At 44.4% G+C, this 15,733-nt stretch overlaps 1 protein-coding gene across 1 annotated transcript in view; it reads right to left on the bottom strand.

The window, feature by feature from the left end:
• MYO7A (myosin VIIA) overlaps positions 1-15,456 on the bottom strand; it is an 80,431-nt gene extending 64,975 nt beyond the window's left edge. The window contains exon 1 of the mRNA XM_030234897.2: positions 15,394-15,456. Within this exon, the coding sequence (XP_030090757.1) occupies positions 15,394-15,411 (18 nt within the window). The 5' untranslated portion in view covers positions 15,412-15,456. The remainder of the gene's footprint in view (positions 1-15,393) is intronic.
• Between the last annotated feature and the right edge of the window lie 277 nt (positions 15,457-15,733).

Below are 15,733 nucleotides of genomic sequence, written 5' to 3'. Positions count from 1 at the left end.
TGGCACTTGCAGTGAGGTCTGCCTGAATGACCCGAGCTTGCTGCCTTCTGGAAATGGGAAACCCCATTCCTTGGAAAGGATGACCCAACTTGGAAACCAGCCTCCCTTCTCCATGCATCAAGAGGCAGAGCAACAGCACTAAGCCTCCCATCAGCCTGCTTTCTGTGAGGGGATGTGCTATGCCTTATGTGGGAAACAAATAAACACACTTAGTACAATAAGGGGAGGGCCACAGTGGAGGAAAATAAACCTTTAGCTGGCTGGCAGCCTGTCAGCAATGCCATCCGGTTTAGATTACAGCTCCCAGGGGTAACATTAGACCCTTCCCTGCAGAGACAGAAGTATGAGCCAGAAGAGTCATGCTGGACCCTGCTCTGATGATTAACTGCACCTCTGCAGCAGCAGGCACAGCTGCGATCAAGGTCCTGCTGTGACACGCTTTGTGCATCTTCAAAGTAAGGGGCAAATGTTTATCCTAAAGAATTGATGTGACACAGGCAATAAGTTCATGCTGCTGCTGAGGCCTGAGCTCACATTAAGTGCTATTGCAGTAGCATGGACCTTACTCTTGGAGAAAGAAGGGAAATTGCACCTGCAGGATGCACCCTCACAGCAGGTAAAATACCCAATTTAATGAAAGCTTGGGTTTCTTTGTCCCAGACTGTTTTTCAGTCCCAAAAAAATCACCAGACACTAACAGGGTGGAAGAAGTGTTCTTGAATCAATAATTTTGCAGCTAGCACTGAAAAGCTAAGTTATTCAGTGACAAAAGGTCAGGTACAACTCAACTAACCCAGTGTTCACCTCTCAGCAAGACATCCAGACCTTTGCTAGATGAACATCCCTTTCAAATGAAATATCCTAGCCTAGCCTAGCTTATTCTACATTCAATGGAAAAAAAAGAGGCACTTCTATGGTCACCAAAGCAGGTAATTCAACAAGGTCAGACAATGCTGACCTAAAGGAGTGTGTGAAGAGGACAGTTTGGAGCTACAAAACCACTGTACATGTGTCTAAGGCCAGCTAAGTGGATATGGAAAAATCAGTGGTTAGCAGAGGCTGTCTATGGACTCGGGCCAGTAGTTACTCCCTGCAGCTCCAAAACTTGCTTTTCTAAAATAAGAAAGATGATACCCTGCAGAATGACTGTTGATGCACTGTGTGGGCCAAATGATATCTGTGGGCCATACCTCTGACTACTGACATAAACCAAGCTGTTTGTGCATGTGTTTGTTGGTTTTTTTTTCTTATGGAAACAGACACAATCACATATCCAGGTTTACAGAGATGAGTCCTTTACTCCCTTTCTGCTCATCTTTGAAGGAAAATATCCTTAGTGTGCATGACACCAGGGGAAACACAGGGTGTTCCCCCTGCTCCAAATTTCAGAGTGATTTAGAGAGCAGACTGAAATCCAAATGTACTGTTGCACTGCAGCTGATTATGCCAGTTAGGACTTGCAGCAGCCATCCCACCTAAAGCCTTCAGGCAGTAGAATGCCTGTGCCCTACTAAAAACACCTATCATCACCTCTAGATATCACCTGTCTGATTGAGCTCAGCTCTCAATTACACAGGTGTACCCTGCTCAGTTTAATGGAACTCCTCCTGGATTCACAGCTGTGTGACCCTAGGGAGAACCAGGGCTCATAGCTATTTTTTGCACTCATCTTTAGTTGTGCATTTGCCACTATCATCAGGAAGAGGAAGAAAAAGCTTGCATTTCTGCTTGATAACAAATGATAATGTAGAGGAGAAGTGCACATGCTAGTAGCTGGTAAGATGAATAATATTCCTGTTTCAAAGAAGATTCCATTCACAATTTCTTGTAGCACATCAGGCACCAGCTGTCAGCCAAGGTAATGAGCTACACACAAAGGCTTCCTGAAGCAAGGGGAGAGATACAAGAGGAGTTGTTAAATAATTCAATAATTGATGCACTGCTTACTCACCCTGTAACTCTGATACTGATAGGGGTAAAAAAAACCATCCACAAATGTGGCACTCATACCAACGTTTTGCCATTTGGTGCTGAGGGATAGTCAAAGGCTCTGGGAGCAAAAATTATGGATTTAGGGTTGGATTTACCAGGGTGAAACCCAGTGTGGTGTAATGAGGCTCAGCTCCCAGTGATGCTTGACCTCTTCCCTGGCTTTTGGCAAGGAGCTTGTTGTTGACTGTTTGGGACCTCTTGGCTCAGGAGAGGAGTTTAAGCATGCAGACAAACATGGAGATAGAAGATTTAATCCTCGACTCTGACGGCATTACAGCCACGGGCGAAGTGGAGAATCCGGCAATCCCTTGATACTACAAGCAGATTAGGCTGTCCTCGGGTGTCACCCACCCAAAAGCCGTGCCAGAGCCCTGCCTATCTGGTCTCATACAAAAAGCTGATGGATGCTGCTTGGGATGGGATTGAAAAATCTGCTAAGAGGCAGAAGTGGAACAGGAAATGAAGACTGAGCCTTTTAGCCCCATGGCCGGGTCCTGTCCTAAATGCAAATGGAAGAAATCCAAACAAAGGCAACAGAACAATCGTAAGAAGTCCAAATCTGGAAAACTGGATTGAGGGAAAATAAGAACAGGAGGAATCAGAAAGGGAGCACTTTAGGATGGGAGCACATAATTCAGTACTGTTTGACCACGACATATTTCTTCAGGTCCTAGGAGTAAGAGGTTGCCGGGTACCACTCTGGGAACTTTCAGATCCACCCTAAACCTGACAGGAACAGTCAACCCCATTCCCCCAGAGAACCAAGGGTGCAGCTAAATCTTTCTTTAGTTTGTAATAGCAGGCATGATGGAAACTCCTTGCCCTTACCCATCCAGAATTAAATACTTTGGATATTTTTTTATAAATGAATGTTGTTCTATATGTCAAGTTTTAAGAAGATGGTACTAAGGGAATGCCATCTCCTTCTCTAAGCATAGTTTGGGAGGGGTTCCAACAGATCCCTAAGGACAATACCACTCAGATATCTGTTCCCACCCCTTTAATGGTACCAAGCCCCGTAGTGCAGAAAATACACCTTAAGGATGAGATGCCACCAGAGGGACCAGCTTGAGGAGGGCACCCATGGGAACCTTGTGAGGTTCAACAAGGCCAAGTGCAAGGTCCTGCACCCAGGTCAGAGTAACCCCCAGTGCCCATACAGGCCAGGGGATAAAGGGACTGAGAGCAACACTGAGAAGGACAGGATGGATGAGAAATTGGACATGACCCAACAATGTGCACTGGCAGCCCAGAATTCCAACTGCATCCTGGGCTGCATCCCCAGCAGTGTGGCCAGCAGGCCAAGGGAGGGGGTTCTCTCCCCCCACCTCCATTCTGGTAAAACCCCACCTGCTCTGGGACCCCCAACATAAGAAAGACATGGACCTGTTGGAGTGAGAACAGAGGAGGCCTGACAGTGCTCAGAAGGCTGGAAAACCTCTGCTGTGGAGACAAACTGAGAGAGTTGGGATGTTCAGTCTGCATAAGAGAAGGTTCCAGGAAGACCTTAGAGCCTCTACAGTACATAAAGAAGATCCAAGAGGAAGCTGGAAAGGGATTTTTGACAAGGGCATGTAGTGATATGACAAGGGGGAATGGCTTCAAGTTGTAGTAGGGTTGATTCAGGCTACAAGAAAGCTAGGGACAAGCTTTTTAGCAGGAAAAGGGGGTAGTGGTTTTAAACTAAAAGAACAGAGATTTAGATTAGATGTTAGGAAGAAGGTAATTTACAGTGAGGGTGGTGAAACACTGGTACAGGTTGCCCAGAAAGGTGGTGGATGCTCCACCCCTGGAAGCTTTCAAGATCACGTTGGAAAGAGCTTTGTGCCAGTCGATCCAGGTGAAGATGTCTGTGCTTGTTGCAGGGGCTCTGGACTAGATCAGCCTTAAAGAACCTGTGATTTTTTTTTTGTTTGTTTTGATCCCCAGTGGACCAGCTCCAGGCATTAACCCAGCAGCAACATTTTCATGTGTTTCTGCAAAGTGTTTTGCTGGTTTAGTCCCTGAACTGACTCCCCAGGCAAAAAGCAAAGCCCCAGCACAGGAGCAGGGAGAGCAGCAAGAACACAGAGCTGGCAGCACGGCAGGGGAGTGGAGCTGCTGCCTGTGAGGTACCTGCTGTGGCATCACTGAGCAGAGCTGATGGATGCTCTGCCACACTCAAGGATGAGCTTTATTCCCTGGATGAAGGCAGAGAACTGTTTGATTTGATTCATGAAAGCAGAATCCCAGCTGATGAGCATGAGAGCTGCAGAACCATGTAACAGATGGAGGTAAACAGGTATGCCTACAAAACATTTTTCTGCCTCTGAGGCATACAGCCTTTTCAAGATCACAATGGCTCACAGGAAGGACAGTTTGAATTACATTGCACAGTACTGATTAAGGGGGAAAATAATAAAAGAGAAGATGAGACACAGAAATATAAACTGGAAGGGATGTTTCTAATCCTGGCTCTTGCAAACTGTTCAAAGAAGCCTAAAAACAACCACATGAATTTAATTGTTTTGGCTGAATTTATTCTTTTGGAAACAAAGAATATTTTTCCACGATCTGCGATTAAAATATCTTTTACTTTTCACATGCAACCTGTCAAATTGTGTTTCAGAGCTTGATCTTCCATGCTGGGGGAAGATGCTTATTGCTTAATTTCTTTACTTCAGGCTTTCCTTTGCTCCTCCCTGCATTTTCACCACCTCATGAGACCTAGTCTGCAATTAGTTCTTGTGTACTAAATAGACGTGGGACTATTGTAAACTGCACAGCAATTCCTGCATAAACAAAGATGCAGACTTTGTACAAAGAAGTGCTTAATCATACTGCAAATATATTATTTTCCTATACAGTAGTAGTCTATACTTGTGTAATGCAATTTTCCCAGTAGAAATATGTCTGTGCTAAGGGTCTGAATTAGCCAAAGTCCCACTGATCTGTCTAGACAAACCCTACTACTTAAATATAATATCTAATCTTAGGAAATATTGAATGAAAGGGGAGTAATGCTACTTTTCCTTCATTTCTACACCATATCTAAGTAGATCTGTCCTTTCTGCACACTGTCTATGCTTACCCACTGAGGGTTGTGATGATTACTGAGGGGTCCTGGAGGGAGGTTAGTTTGCAGCTCAGAGAGTAGCATCCCGAGGGAGTTTTTGATATGACTGCTGAAAGAAGAAGTTGACTACTCCAGGGATGTGTTTGAAAAGCCATCCTTGAGAAAAATGGAGGCCAGGAGAAAGCATAACTGAAAACAAACAAACCCTGCTTGCCATGCTTGTGATGAAATTCAAAACATTTCAATACTGCTCTTTGTTCCTTAGGTGCCCGCAACAAAGGTGCAGAGATGCTGCAATACAAGTAGCATCCTTTCAAAAGGAGAAAAGACACTCCAAGATGTAAAAAAACCTGGGTTTAGATTAGGTATCCGGAAAAAATTCTTTACAATGAGGGTGGTGAGGGACTGGAAGAGGTTGCCCAGTGAAGGTGTGGCAGACCCAAACCCAAGAGTGTTGAAGGCCAGGTTGGGTGGGTGTTTGAGCAATCTGATCCTGTGGAAGGTGTCCCTGTCCATTGCCAGGGATTGTAATTAGAAGATCTTTGGGGTTCCTTAAAAGCCAAACCATTCTATGATACTATGATTCTATGAAAAAAGTCTTGGAAACGTGAAGGACATGGTTCTTTTTTCATAATGAAATAGAAAACTAAAGAATCCTGTGAGTCCTTATCAAAACCCAGAAAAATAATCCGTATTTCATTGCTTGCTTTGTGGTTCTGAAGACTCCAGAGTTGCCTCGTACAGGATCACCTTGAAAAGGAAACTCAGAGCAGGTTGCTAATTGCAGCCACTTTCCTGGATTCTTCAATCCCTCTGCCTACAGCATTGGAAAAACTTACCAAAGTGCTGGTGGTGGGCCCCTCTGAAGGAGGAGGTGGACCAGCCACAGAGCTGCTCAGCACAATGCCAGCCCCATCTGCTGTAACTCCCTGGAATTACCAAATGCACCAGGAGACTTGTTTCTGATGATTTCTCCATGGGTTTTAATTAAACTTGGATGCTAATGGTATATGAAATTCCAGAAGGCTCTCAAATAATGGAGAGACCACAGAGGTCAACCTGGCTCATTAAGGGTCTGAAGGGACCAGTTGGCAAGTTCAGCTAGATAACCCCTAGAGGCTGCAAAGAGAGGTGGAGTGGAGTTTTTAGGCTAGCACAAGATGATAGAGATTGAGACAACCACCACTGTTCAAATCACACCTGCAGTAGCCAGACCCAGCTGAGACAGTCGACTTGTTGGATCAGGACACACACAGAGGTGCACTGTGGATGCCTTCAAACTGTGAGCCTGGAAGATCTTTACACCTAATGGTTTAGAGCTCGTTGGGCACACACTGAAGGGACCTGGCCTTCAGAAGGTGACCATCAACCAGACATCAGTCCTTTTTACACACATCAACCCAGAAACCTGCTTCAAAATTCAAGTCCCACCAAATAATCCCCAGCCACTCCAAACAAAGCAATAGTTATAGCTTGGAAAAGGAAGCTGGACCTATGTCTTACAGGAAATGTTTTAGGAATGGTGGCTGTTAGATTGCCAGTGTGGTAAGACTTTCATACAGGCATTCTGAACCCTAGTAGCTATAAGACTGAAACCATAAAAGAAATAAGCTCGGCATTTTGGCTCAGCAAATAATTCCTGTAGTTTTGGTACTTCTTATATTCCTCATGGATATTTTACTACATGGACAGTCCATTCTGCATATGCTGCACAAGGGGGAAATGGCCTCCAAAACCCATTTTGAGAATGGTTGTATTACAAATAAGTTTTGTTAAATGTTACTCCTGGGACCAAAATTTTGGTTTGATTGGGGGGTTTTCAGGGAGCCTAGCATGGCATAGAGGCTTGTTCAGAAACTGGCAGCTAATGGGTACTCATGTGCATACCCAAATCACGTGCAGGGAAATTAATTCATGTGAGTAATACTCATCAATTTTATACTTGCTTTGAGAAACTCAGTAATTGCCATACAGCTTTAATTTTGAGACTGCCAAGAGCATTATCATATAGATATATTAATTAAGCCTATGTTTCAGGAATTAGCTGACAGTATCAGCATGGAAATATGGTTAATGCCCCCACTGCATTTTGCTGGAGGCAAATGTTGTTTCATTTCCAGCATCTATGTTATTGGAAAGACTTCCTGTTCGTCTCACACCTAATCTAGCAATTTTATGGGGTAAAGAGGCAGTAAAATGCCCTCACACAACGATTTGTAGATCATGAAAATGCAGTGAGTGACCTTAAGAGTCATTTGCCAGCAATGGTGCTGACAATGAAACGCCTGGCTGGGTGGTAGGGGATGCACATAAATTACTCACATTGCATTTGCACAGGTTGCACAAAAGGCTTCTGAGTCATGATGGGCTTCTGAGTCACTGTGGATGCTTGGTTTTTCCTAACCTTAAAACCAAGCATCATTTGGTTCCTTCTTCAGCGCACAGGATAAGCCAACCTCTTCTTCTCCTCGGCTCTGCTAAAGTGGCTCTGAGGAAAGAATGAAGGACATCTGCTTCTTGGCAGAAGAGCTGGGAGGGAGCAATACTATCAGGATGCAAGTGGCATTGCCTCAGGCAGGACATGCAAATGGGTGTGCCAGGTCAAGGCACACCAAAGGACCATCTAGGGTAGGTAGCATCATGCTTTCTCCAGTGGCCCATGAGGTTGCCTAGGGCAGAGTGAGACAGGCTGGATGAGATACTTCTTTAAAATACTCTTCTGGTCCAAAGCTAAGGGGATATCAAACTCATTGGGGGGTAGGTTCAGAAAATGGCCATGGAGGTGGATGAGGAGTAAGGAAATTGTACAAGTGCTCAGAAGGGAGATGCACTAGGGACTGCTAACTGAATAAGTCACATCAGGCTTGGGAAACAACCGAGCTGAAAAGTCAGAGGTGAAGGCCAGGAAATTAGCTTATGGCTAGGAAAATATTTTGGGGAAGTAACATTGTATGCTTACTAGTCCCTTGGTGTCCAGCTACAGTAATTTTGGATACAGAATGCCAAGTGGGACAGACCTGGGTCTGAACAAATCTGAACATTTGATATACCTTCCCAACTTCAGCCCACTGTAATTCTCTTAAGAATTTTATAATTGTTTCTGTTCAGGAACAGAAGTTCTTATAATTTACAGCTGGTGAAGTTTTTGCCTTTCACAAAAACTGCCTTAAGGAAGATTAAATCCTTGTAAACTTTTAGACTGACCTTTGCCCAGTGCAAGAAAGCAGCTGGTTTCCTTTGCCAAAGCCACCTCCCTTGTGCCACCTCCCAGACAGGGCGGATTTGAGAAGCAGAGAAGAAAAGGACTGATCCACCATCACCTTCCCAGGAAAACTTATCCATGAGGGTGGGGCCAACAGGGAAAGGACAATTCCCTTTCACTGCAACACTGATGCACAACCCCTGCCCAAGCTGGGCAGTACTGCTGACCACTAAAGCAGTATCTGTAAATATATCCAGGAGTAGCAAAATGGAAATGCTAAAGTATCAGAATACCAATTCCCAAGTCTCAGTCCACACTTACTCATCTCATTCCCCCGTTGTTGAAAGCTCCAGTAGAAGTATCTGAACTGGCAGCTGGCTCACTGGCCTATCTCAGGTTATTTCACTCCCACTACTGAATTTTCTTTGCTCTTCAATAGATTATGAATTCTTTTTCAGAAGTCCCCTTATGTGAATTCAAGCCAACATCTAAATTAGTTGACTATTTTGGCTACATTTATGAACCAACTCAAAATAGATTTACTCTTCAAAAATTCTCACTATAAATTTTCCGAAGAGATTATCATTTCACCAAAACCTGTAACACAACAGGAAAAACAAAGACTTTAGGGAAAACACTTGCATTTCACTGAAGTCTGACGTGGAGAGTATAATTTTGATGTTCTTATTGGAATTCTGTCTCCAAATTCAGCCTTTAATTTCAATGGAACTCTTTTATTTATTGACCAGGAAATGACATCCTGACAGATATTCTCTATACCCCCATCCCAACTTTCTCCCAAGAAAGAAATGCCATATTTCAATTTGAGCTATTTGAAAAGGTCTGTTATTGCTTTTTTTTCCCTTGGGCCCCAGGAGATGTGCTCAGCCTCTTGAACCTGATTGCAAAAGCCAGAGCTAAGGGGGTTTCTTTAGGAAAATTGCTGTCAAGTCTTCTCTGTGCTAGCAAGTGATGATGTGTCTTGAAAAGGGAATGAATTTTACACCATAAGAGCCAAATCTTTCAGTGGTGTACATCAGAGTCATTCCACAGAAGTGCCTGTAACCCCAAATCCATGAAATGTTGAGGAGTCCCTTTTTAATGCCTTGCTGTCAAATGTTTTCCAATATTGCAAGAAGAATTTGATGAAGAGGAAGGTTGCTTTGAACAGGGACAGCCACCAGCCTGCTACACAGCCTTTTGCACCAGGAGAAGACAGCAAGCATGGTCCCACTGAGGATGTCACATCACAAACACTCCTGACAACAGACATGTTTCCTTAAATGTCTACCTTTTACTCAAACCCCTCCAACTGTCACTCCCTATGTATATCCCACCTGAGAACCGACCTGAGTAAAAAGAACAGGGAAAAAATCATAACTTACTTAAAAGATTTTTAAAAGTACATGTGAATTATATTATTTTTGTGAAATTATGGACAAGGTTGTCCAGATAACAGCTGTCTCACACATCTGGGACAGAGTGCAGGACAGACAGAGACAGGTGTGTATGTGGGCAGGGAGATGGGATGGGATGGGATGGGATGGGATGGGATGGGATGGGATGGGATGGGATGGGATGGGATGGGATGGGATGGGATGGGATGGGATGGGATGGGATGGGATGGGATGGGATGGGATGGGATGGGATGGGATGGGACGGAACAGGAGGTGCTTTGCTCTGCTGCTTTCTCAGCTGGGATGAAGATGCTTCCTCCCATTAAGAACAGTAATCAGAGGCTCCACAGCTGGATGACCAAGGGAAATCAACACTTGTGTTGATCCTTAGCAGCAGGATAAGATTTGGCTGGATGAGAGTGAAGGATTTCTGATCTCCCTCTGCAAACCTCCCTCCTGAAAAAGGGATTGACAGATGGGCCAGCAGCCCCCAGCTCCACCAGCTGGTGCAGAAAACATGTAAATACAGTCAGAATTCTTCAGGGTCAGGTTACAGAATCATTTAGGTTGGACAGGACCCTTAAGATCATCAGCTCCAATCGTTAACCTTACACTCTAAACCACATCCCCAAGTGCCACATCTTTTAAATCCCTCCAGGGATGATGACACCATAACTGACCTGGGCAGCCTATTCCAGTGCTTATGGTGAGGAAATTTTTTCCTAATATCCAGTCTCAACTCCCCTGGCACAACTTGAGGCTATGATGAGTTGGAGGGTTTAAGAGAAAGGGACAGTTTGAGGAGCTGAATTCCTCTCTTCTTGCTGCAGATGACAGGTCTCAGCAAGTTAAATGCATCTTTAAGGGCTCTGACAGTCACGGAGAAGTTACCAACAAGTAAGACAAGATGATATATGAGCTATTCTGCAAGAGCTCTCCCTGGGGAAACATGTGGTCCCGAGACTGCGTCAAGGTAAAATTTGTTATTGAGCCCTTTGAAGTTTCCTATACCCTCAAATGAATATTCCAATGGCTGGCTATTTTGCTACTGCCTCTTAAAAAAGCAATACTAAACTCAGCTGCACATACAACAACTCTCACTCCAAGCCTTCTCTGTCTTGAATTCAAACAGATGAAGGTTTCGGTGCATACACTTCAGGGAAGATGGATCCTGGGGGTTTGCCTGAGGTATCAAGAATCAGGAATGCGTGCATTTCAGGCAGGTTCCCTCAGAAGGTATCTCCATGCCAGGGCTGAGATTGCTTGCTCTGCCTTTATTTGACACCACACAATTTATATTCCACAGCCAAAGCGCTGCAAGAACATCTCCCTAGCCTACAGCTTCATTTTCTGCACACAGCAACCCCAGCACTTTACTTGTCCCATAAATGTGATGGAAAGGATTTGATGCAAAGAGCTGTTAAAATGCCAAATGTCTTGAGCACTGCAACTAATGAATGGCTCCCAACGATTCATGTTTCAATCTATATGCAAATGTGCCCTTTGGTTGGCTTGTGCTGGACTTTTCACTGCTGCATTACAGCTATCCAGGGAAGCCTCAGACTCATAGATCAGACAGATACAAGGCATAAATGGGAGAAGACTTAAATTATTCAGTGTTTATGAGAAAGAGAATCCAAACAGCAGAGTTACACTTTGCTTTTTATAATAACATGATTACAGATGAGCCCCAAGCAGACCTACAAAATCATTGTTTTTCTCCCCCACCCCTTCCTCCTTGCTAGCAAAATACACAGCACAATAAATCACTTGGCAAAGCTGAATGTGTGCTCAAAACAGTGTATGTCAGCTCCAGGTAAAGCCAGCGCTCACACAGCCCAAGTGGAAGATTTCTGTGAAATATTTCAAAACCTGGTCTCTGCTATTCTTACCCCCAGCACAGGAAAACATCCCCTGGAGCATCTTGCAGTCACATCTATTTCTGCTCATTTACTGCACAGATCCCCTTCACCTGCATTGCAATGTGCAATTCTGGTCTTAACAAGAAGAAATTAGGCTGGAATAGTGAAGAAAGGGCTGCTGCCATCACAGGTGGACTGCAGAGTTTGTTTTATAAGGCAGGGGGTTTTGTAGGATTTTGGTCAATTCCAAGGGTATGGAAGTAAACTGTAACTCTCTATCCAAACACCGAGAAATGGCAAGAAGGAGAAAGGACAATTTCATCCAAAGGCTATTCCTGACATTAGAGCAGGAAGCCATAAATATCCTCAAAAACCAGAAACATGAAGATATTAAGGACCATCTTGTTCACGTAGGCCTTGTGGGGTTTAAAGCTGAAGCTGTACTGCAGACTTTACATTCAAAGAAATGCCACAAGTGTCACAGGAATTGCAGAGTGGATAGGAGCAAGACAACTTTGGCATTGCCCCCAGGAGTCACCTCCCCAGCAGCTCTGACATACCAGGAGAGCAGAGCTGAAGTCTCTGACCAAGCCTTGGCTCCTGCAAAGTTTCAAAATAGTTGGAACAACTTCCTTGTTTTGCTGTTGAACTAAAAAGAACTTTATAATGTGAGGAATCCACTGCGCTTGATCCCTCAGGACCTTAATAGCTGGCTGAACTTTGCTTTCCTTTATCTGCTTGGATTAGGTCTCCTAGCTCCTATTTCCACTCTTCTCCCTATAACTGCAGGAGCAGGTCAGGAGGACACTAAGAATGGGAGAAACCTGCAACAGCAGCAATGCTCTTCATGTGGTCTGGACACAGTCAGGTGCCTACAGGAACACAGATACAGTAATCTGAAAAGTCTAGCTTAATGGATGAGATTTGAAGGATCACAGAATATCCTGCATAAGGATCATCCAGTCCAACTCCTGATGCAGAACTCGGTCCTCCACAAAATACTTAAATTTTGCAGCATGTTTTATTCCCCAGCAGATAAGTGCTGCTGGTTTGATTTCTGTTGGGATGGCCCAGAAACAGCAAATTTGCAGCACCTTGGATTTAAGAGTGGGCTATAGGAGGGTTGCCTACAAGAGCGAGAAGAAGGATCTGGCAACAAGAGCCATGCAGGCAGCACCAGCCTGTTGCCACTTGCCACCAGGAGAGCCCTTTTCCAGGCCAGGCTGTGGCCAGGCAGGACCACCACACCCTCCCTGTCTCCAGTCCAGCTCCAAAAACATCTCTACATTAAGTAATAGAGGGAACGTGCATGAATGAGCTGCTGCTGTGCTGTGGAGCCAAACTAACTTGTCAGGCTGCCAAGGCAGGAATTCAGGCAGCCCTCCTTTTCCATCTTCCCTGTCTTTGTGCATGGAAATGGACTTGCCACGAGTAATTTGCCAGCGACTAAAGCTGATAAGTTTGGCTCCCTGCAGGCCCCTGCTGGGGAACAATATTGGCTTTTCTTTCGGATTACTGGGTGGAAGACACAGGGCAAAGCAGAAAGCTCTGTGTGCTTTCTCCTCCTCGCTGGAGTTGTGTGCTGCCCTCGGTGCTCAGCTCTCCCTAAGAGAGTTCCTGATAGGAATTGTTCTGATGGGAGGATGGAAGAGAAACAGTGCCACAGGCTCATCTTCAAAATTCCTGGATTTATAGCTGGGTGGAAACCAAGCAGTAAGGGCCAAATGCTCTGTGCTCATCTATTCCAAGTGATGATCTGGTGTTTTGTTTCACCTTGCTGGAGAAAGTTTTCAGGGGAAAAAGGGGTAGGATGGCAGGACTGCAAGCATGTTGTGCATATTCAAGAACGAGAGGAAAAAAAAGACAAAGAGAAAGCTCCTTGGAAAGTAATACAGGTCGTGAACCACATAGATGTATTTCCAAAATCTTACAACAAAACTGAAGGAGGCAAAATACAAATATTGCTGCTATTTGTAATTAAGGATCACATAAAGAGCAGTATTTAGGGCAATAGAGAGCAAAGTGTTGCCTATGTGACTCAGAAAGGACCTTTTGATGGGACAAACTGGTGTGAAGTGACTTCAGAAAGGGCCTGTACCTGCTAACAACTGGGTAACCTTACTTCATTACCGAGGGGTCCTTGCTCACCTTATCCATGCTGCAAAAATGTTTGCAGTAACCAATAAATTCAACACAAACCTATTTCTCTGATATTTCTGAGCAATGCCTGGCATCTGAGCTCACTGGGAGAGTTCCCAGAATTATTCAGAAGCATGCTACAACCTTGCCTGGACAAGACACTTTGTTTTTAGATAATGAGCAAGGTGCTCAGTTTGATTAAAGCTCTGCAGAATTCAGACTGGTAGAGAAGACTATGATCCAGCAGCTGAACCACAGAGGGGCAAACCCCAGAGAGAGACATGACAGGCAGCCTGGAGTGATACCATCCTAGACAGAGCTGTAACAGGGTATTTCTCAACTGCTATTCTGACGTTTTTGCCTGATTTGTTTTAATTTCCACACCCATTTTCCTTGGCACCACTAACTGCATCAGCCAGTTTGTGCACGGGGCCAACGCCTTGGAGCCTTTGGAAGGAGGACCAAGCTTCTAAACACCCCTACCAAATTACAGCCTGATTTTGTTGGGCTCAGGTTCCATCAGGTTGGGAAAACACTATAAAAAGCATTTCAGCTGCTCCACAAGATCTCTGGCATTCCTTCCACTCAAAGCCAACCTCAGCACTTTGTGTCACTGCTGCAAACTGAAGCTATGTGAGTTCCTTCAAATGTCCAGTGCTTCCTGCTGGACAAAAGCAGATTTACCAAGCAAGACACTGAATTCAAACAAAATTCTTGGGTAGATTTGCTCCATTGCATCAATGTTTGACGTTGACAAATATACTTGAGTCTCTGCAGCCCCAACCCAGCCAGTCCTCCCCAGGAGAGACATGGCAATCAGAAGCTGAGAGTGAGACATGTTATCCCCAGACAAAGGGAAAACACTACAACATGAAGCCCTAAATTATTGCAGAATCTACATGAGACCTGCTACACAACCTAATTATTCAATTGATAGAATCACAGAATGGTTTGGGTCTGAAAGGACTTCAAGGATCTTCGTGTTCCAAATCCCCTGCCATGGGCAGGGACACCTCCCACTAGACCAGACTGCTCAACATCCAACCTTCCTTTGAATTTCCAGGCATGGGGCAGCTTCTCTGGGCAACCTGTGCCAGTGCCTCTCCACTCTCACAGGAAAGAATTTCTTTGAATTTATGTCATCTAAGCCTGTCCTCTCTTAGTTTAAAAGGACTTCCCTTGTCCCATCACTGCGGGCCAATATAAAAGTTGCTCTCCTTTATTAGAAGCTCCCTTTAGGTACTGAAAGGTGATATAAAGTCTTTCTGGAGCCTTCTCCTCTCCTTCTAAACCCCAACTTTCCCAGACTGTCTTCAAATCAGAGGTGCTCCATCCTTCAATTTCTTTTAAATGTGCAAGAAACCTTTATTTTTACACAACCAAAGCAGAATTATTCCTGGAAATCAAAAATCAATTTTTGACTAGATCCTATTTTAAGTAAGTTGTTTTATTCTCCTGCATGTCCAGGATTCACATGCAGCTTTTGGGCCATCCCAGATGAGAAAATAGAAGTGGAACATTGTGCGAGGTTAATCTGGACTACACACACAGAGTAATGATTTCCTCTAAGCCAATCAAGGATTAAGGCTAATGAGTATCTCTGCATCTTGTAACAGTCCTTTTAGGGAAATAAGAAAGGACAAAAATAACCTGACTTGACCCGTTCCCTCCAAAAATATATTTTTATTAGTGCCTGTGGTGATGGAGTAAAACTAGAGAAGCTGAAGACAGGAATGATTCACTTACCTGTCGTAGAATGACCATGGTTCCTGTTTAAACACATCAGCAATCACCAGGAATGGACCTAAATCAAAACAAGCCAGCAATTAATGACTCTCCCCCTGACTCAAGAGACCCAGCTCAGGGACTGTCCCAACCCTACAGCACTTCCACAGCCCCAGGTGTGGAAGACAGCTAGTAGCACTGAAACTCCCAATGCTTTTGTAATAATAATTCCAGACAGTGAGAGACAATCCTCTAAATACATCCAGATTAATGCTGGCACTGTGGTGAATGAGACTGGGACTGCAGGTCGCTTATGCAAGTAATATTTTGTAAACTGAGTCCTAGAAAGTTATCCAAGGAT

Source organism: Serinus canaria, chromosome 1 (assembly GCF_022539315.1).
Source record: "Serinus canaria isolate serCan28SL12 chromosome 1, serCan2020, whole genome shotgun sequence".
Classification (NCBI taxonomy): Eukaryota; Metazoa; Chordata; class Aves; order Passeriformes; family Fringillidae; genus Serinus; species Serinus canaria.
The sequence above is the reverse complement of the archived record's forward strand: the minus strand, read 5'-3'. Positions and strand labels throughout refer to the sequence as shown.